This window comes from Lepidothrix coronata, unplaced genomic scaffold (assembly GCF_001604755.1).
Source record: "Lepidothrix coronata isolate B3197 unplaced genomic scaffold, Lepidothrix_coronata-1.0 Scaffold414, whole genome shotgun sequence".
NCBI classification, from domain to species: Eukaryota; Metazoa; Chordata; class Aves; order Passeriformes; family Pipridae; genus Lepidothrix; species Lepidothrix coronata.
In genome coordinates, this window is record NW_016690594.1 from 56,961 (window position 1) to 62,205 (window position 5,245).

General features: G+C 64.9%; 1 protein-coding gene across 1 annotated transcript in view; it reads right to left on the reverse strand.

Moving 5' to 3' along the window:
* AQP5 (aquaporin 5) overlaps window positions 1-2,091 on the reverse strand; it is a 7,850-nt gene extending 5,759 nt beyond the window's left edge. The window contains exon 1 of the mRNA XM_017839443.1: window positions 1,654-2,091. Within this exon, the coding sequence (XP_017694932.1) occupies window positions 1,654-2,091 (438 nt within the window). The remainder of the gene's footprint in view (window positions 1-1,653) is intronic.
* Between the last annotated feature and the right edge of the window lie 3,154 nt (window positions 2,092-5,245).

A 5,245-nucleotide genomic window follows, 5' to 3' on the forward strand; every position in this document is an offset into this window, starting at 1 on the left:
AGTTGGGATGGAGGGAGAGAGTTGGGATGGAGAGAGAGAGTTGGGATGGAGGGAGAGAGTTGGGATGGAGGGAGAGAGTTGGGATGGAGAACAAGGGTTGGGATGGAGGGAGAGAGTTGGGATGGAGAACAAGGGTTGGGATGGAGGATGAGGCCCGGGATGAAGGTCACGGGGGTCTCAGGGGCTGTTTTTGCCCCGGTGCCTCTGCACAAACCCCTGGGACCGTCACGGGAAGGACAAAGGGACCAAACCCATCCCTGCTGGGTTTTCAGCCCCATCTGGCCGGTTCGGGACATGGAGCACGTGGCACACGTGGCACACGATGCCAGGGGGTGGCACACGATGCCAGGGGGTGGCACACGATGCCAGGGGGTGGCACACGTGGCACACGATGCCAGGAGGTGCCTCCTCCCTCGGCCCCGTGCCCGTGCCGCTCCCAGGGCTCCGGACCCGGCCGGGGTTGGAGCGGCAGCTCCCCCGCTCCCGTTCCGGGTGTTTTCCCAGCGCTGCCCCGGGGCGGCTGGAGAGCTGTTCCTCAGCCCTGCTCCTGCCAGGGGGTCCTGCTGCCTCCCCTCCTCCCCTCTCGGCACCCTCCCGCTCATCCTTCTCCCCCAGTTCCCTCCTTCTGCTCGGTTCCCAGCTCCCCCGGTGGGACTGGACTCCCCCTGCCCATACTGGTCGGACTGGGCTCTGCTCCCTCCCTCCCCCCCCGCCCTGGCACGGCTCCGATCCCGGCGCTAATCCCCGGGAAGGGGAGGCTGCGCTCCCGAACGTCTCAATGCGGGCGGTGACTCACGCGGGCCCTCGGGGCCGAGGAAGCGCTTGTTAAAGGAGGCGCAGAAACATCCACTCATCGCCCGCTCCATAAAGCTGTCACGGCACTGCCCTGCTCTCCACGGCTGGGATGGCACTGCCCTGCTCCCCACGGCTGGGATGGCACTGCCCTGCTCCCCACGGCTGGGATGGCACTGCCCTGCTCTCCACGGCTGGGATGGCACTGCCCTGCTCCCCAAACTCAGCCATAGACCTGGGATGGCACTGCCCTGCTCCCCCATCCTGCTCCATAAAGCTGTCACGGCACTGCCCTGCTCCCCACGGCTGGGATGGCACTGCCCTGCTGGGATGGCACTGCCCTGCTGGGATGGCACTGCCCTGCTCCCCAAACCCGGCCATAGAGCTGTCACAGCACTGCCCTGCTCCCCAAACCTGGCCATAAAGCTGGGATTGCACTGCCCTGCTCCCCAGAGCTGGGATGGCACTGCCCTGCTGGGATGGCACTGCCCTGCTTCCCCAGCCCGGCTCCCCATGGATTGGGCTCCTCTCCCAAGGCTGGAGGAGCTTTCCTGGGGCTGGACGAGCTTTCCTGGGGATGGAGGAGCTTCCTCAGAGCTGGAGAAGCTTTCCCAGAGCTGGAGGAGCTTTGCCAGGGCTGGAGGAGCTTTCCCAGGGCTGGAGGAGCTCCCACATCTGGAGGAGTTTTCCTATGGCTGGAAGAGCTTTCCCAGGAATGGAGGAGCTTCCCCGGGGCTGGAGGAGCTCCCAAAGCTGGAGGAGCTTTCCCAGATCCAGAGGAGCTCCCGGTGCCATCAACTCACCCGGAGCCCTCGACCCACCAAGGGAAAACCGACCCCCCGGAGCCGCTCCCGGGGCCACCGAGGGCTCAGGAGGAGGAGGAGGAGGAGGAGGGAGGGCGGAGGAGGAGGCCGAGGAGCACGGGCGGGCACTCACGGCGTTGACGGCCAGGTTGCCGCGGGTGTTGGCCGGGGTGACGCCGTAGAGGATCCCGGCGCCGGCGATGGCCCCGGCCAGCTGGGCCAGCACGTAGAGGAGGGCGCGGGGGAAGGAGATCTGGTTGCCCACAAGGAAGGCGATGGTGACGGCCGGGTTGATGTGGGCCCCGCTGATGTGGCCGAAGGCCTGCACCAGGGAGCCGATGGCGAGGCCGAAGGCCAGCGCGATCTGCAGGATGGAGGGCAGCGCCGAGGGCCACTTGAGCGCCGAGCCCAGCCCGATGAAGACGAAGATGAGCGTGGAGAGGAACTCCACGAAGACGGCGCGGGCGAAGGCCAGGGTGAGGACCTCCTTCCTCATGGCGGGAGGGCGGCGGGCTCGGGGTTGCTGCGGCTCCGGGCTCCGTCTCCACAGCCGGGAGCGGGGCCATACCTTTCTATATATGCAAGGGCGGCAGGAGCCGGGTTACAGGGCGGGGGGCGGAGCCGGGCAATCGGCCGGTCCTCCCAAATTAGCAGGTGAAACTGGAAAAGTTTCCACCTGAGAACGTCCTCGGAGCCTCTCGGTGAACCGGTGACTCAGCTGCTGGTGGCATTTCTCTCCCTTGCCCTCTGCAAACAAAGAGCCCCTATAGGGTGTCCGTGGTCGTTAGATAACGAGGCTGTTGCATAACGAGGCCGAGCTGCCTCCTCTGCTGTTCCCTTTTACTGCCTCTCGACAGGTTTTGGGTGGTTCATTAGCAGAGGTGCAGCTTGGATTCCCTCCCTCCCTCCGTGTGCTTGCAGGTCGGAGAGGGCAGGATTCCTGGTGGAAAACACTTTTTGTTGGGTTGCAGGAGCTTTCCCAGAGCCAGAGGAGCTTTCGTGGGGCTGGAGGAGAGTTCCCAGGGATGGAGGAGCTTTCCTGGGGCTGGAGGAGCTTTCCCAGTGCCAGGAAGTTCAACTTTACCCAGGACCTTGAAACGTGAAGGCAAATCCAAGCCCTGGAGCTGCTCCCAGGCCGTGCAGAGCTCCAGGAAATGTCCTGGGAGCAGGGCAGGGGCTGGGGTGGGATTTGTGTGTCCGGGGAGCTCTGGGAGAGCTGGAGCATCCTCAGGATGCCGGGATGGGATGGAGAGGGCCGGGGGGGCAGAACCTCCCTCCCGCCTTCCCTCCTCACTGCAGCTGCCCGTGCCTGGGACTGCCGACTTCCAGAGCCTTCCAGAGCCTTCCAGAGCCCTGGGAATGCGGCTGGAGCAGGGAATTCTCACTCCCTGACCCCAGGAACGGCGTCTCCTCCCCGTCATCCCTTTCCCTGCTGCCTCTGGAGCTGTTGCTCCTCCGGGCCGATGATTCTCCTCCCGGGAATGCCGCACAAAGCCCGAGCTGTGCGTGGACACGGGCCGTGTTTACAGCCTCCCGTCACGTTCCCTCCATCCCGGATCTCTCCCGCGGCAGATCCTTGGCCGGGAGCGCGGGGGGAGCAGGAGGGTTGGAGGGCTCGGGGCGGGAAACCTCTCGGGTGACGCTCAACAAAGAATTCTTGGTTCTCCTGTGCCACGATCGGGTTTTTTTAGAGCGGGTTCGGGTGCCAGCTCTGCTCTCCGGGCTCAGCTGAGCCCGCCTTGGCTTTCTCCCGGGCTGGGCTTATCCGGGGCTGCCCCGCGCCTGCGGCTCCAGCCCCCGGGGAGCTCCAGCCCCCGGGGATCAAAGCTCCGCGGGCAGGACGTGGGGAAAAGCACCTCAACCCCTCCCCGAGCTCAAAGAGTCGAATTCCCCTCTGCCTCCTGCTGGGGCTGCTCAAAATCCAGGGGGGATTTCTCTGCAGAGCAACACGAGGGGATTCTTGCCCAGAGCCGAGGATGAACGAGCTTTTTCTCCCCCTTTGTACCCAAAATCCTGAGCCGAACAGAGCCGGAGGGCCCCGAGGGAGTGAGGATCCATTACAGCCCGAATTCCTGGCCGTGGTTTTCCCCTGGATCCGCAGATCCCGGGGCCGATTGCGGAGCCAAAGCCCAGATCTGTTATCCTAGAAACACCCGGGCCGTTGGCGTGTTTTGGTGAAAGTTTTGCAAGCCGGTCTTTCAAGACACCCTGGGCGGCATTCCAGGCGGGAGTCATCACCCACCGCTTCCCTGGGCCCTGGCTGCGGCTGCAGCTGGAAGGAACGCTCCCTGTTCCCATGATCCAAACCTTTCCCGCACGTCCCGTCTCTCCCTCGGGGGCGGCCGCGCTTCGCTGCCACTCCTCCGCCATCCCAAAAAAACACCAACCCCTCCCAGGCTCCCGAGCGGGGATAATGACAGGGAAAATCCTGCGGCCGACCGGGAGATATCATCAAATCCGGCTGGGAATGACAGGGGAAAGCTCCCGGAGGGAAGCAGCCAGACCTTTCTCCGGGAACGCGCCGCGCAAAGCGGCTTCTCCCGGGGGGCTCTTTGGGATTCCTCCCTCCCCGGGGACGTTCCCGGCTCCTGCGGTGCCGGCTGGGAGGGCACCCAGGAATTCCTGGGGGGATGGGAAGGGACCCCCAGGAGGAAGGACTGGGGCCTGGGAGGGCACCCAAGAATTCCTGGGAGATGGGAATGGGCACCCAGGAATTCCCTGGGGATGGGAATGGACACTCAGGAATTCCTGGGGGCTGGGAAGGGACCCCCAGGAGGAAGGACTGGGGCCTGGGAGGGCACCCAAGAATTCCTGGGAGACGGGAATGGACCCCCAGGAGGAGGGATCAGGAGCTGGGAGGACACTCAGGGATTACTGGGGGATGGGAAGGGACACCCGGGAATTCCTGGGGCCTGGGAATGGACCTGCCTGGCTCCGGGAAGGCTCCCGGCGCTCCCCCCCTGGCTCCGGGCCCTCCCAGGAGCTCGGAGGGAAGGCTTGGAAAGCGCCTTTGATGTGTCGGGAGGAATCGGGGTTGGGCGAGAGCTCGGGGAGGCATCGGGCAGGTCGGTGCTGACAGACGGACACGGGCACGGGCAGGTCGGTGCTGACAGACGGACGCGGGCACGGTCCGTCGGTGCTGACAGACGGACACCCACGAGGGCACGGGCGGCTCGTGTCCCCCTGGGCTGGGGCAGCGAACCCCGGCGGGGCGGGCTGGGCTGTGTCCCTTCCTCCCCTCCTCCTCCTCCTCGGAACGAGCAAACCCAGCCCCAAAAATGGCCCAAGGCGGCCCCGCAGGCTCGGGGGGGTGGGCGTTGAGCCCCCCCGGGGGGAGGCAGGAGCCGGTGCCTCCCCCTTTCCCGGGGCTGGAAGCACCCACGGTTTGAAACCCGGCGCCTTTTGTAGTTGTTTTGGTTACACAGACTGTTAAATGTTCATTAAACGCAGGGTTTTTACCTTAACAGGTTATTTTCTGAGCGGGGAGGATCCTTCCTGAGCTGAGAGCCCAGAGCTGGACACGGCACTCCAGGGGTGGCCTCGCCAGGTTTGGGTTGGATATTGGGAAGGAATTCTTTCCAGGGAGGGTGCTCAGCCCTTGGAATGGGCTGCCCAGGGAGGGGGTGGATTCTCTGTCCCTGGAGGTGTTT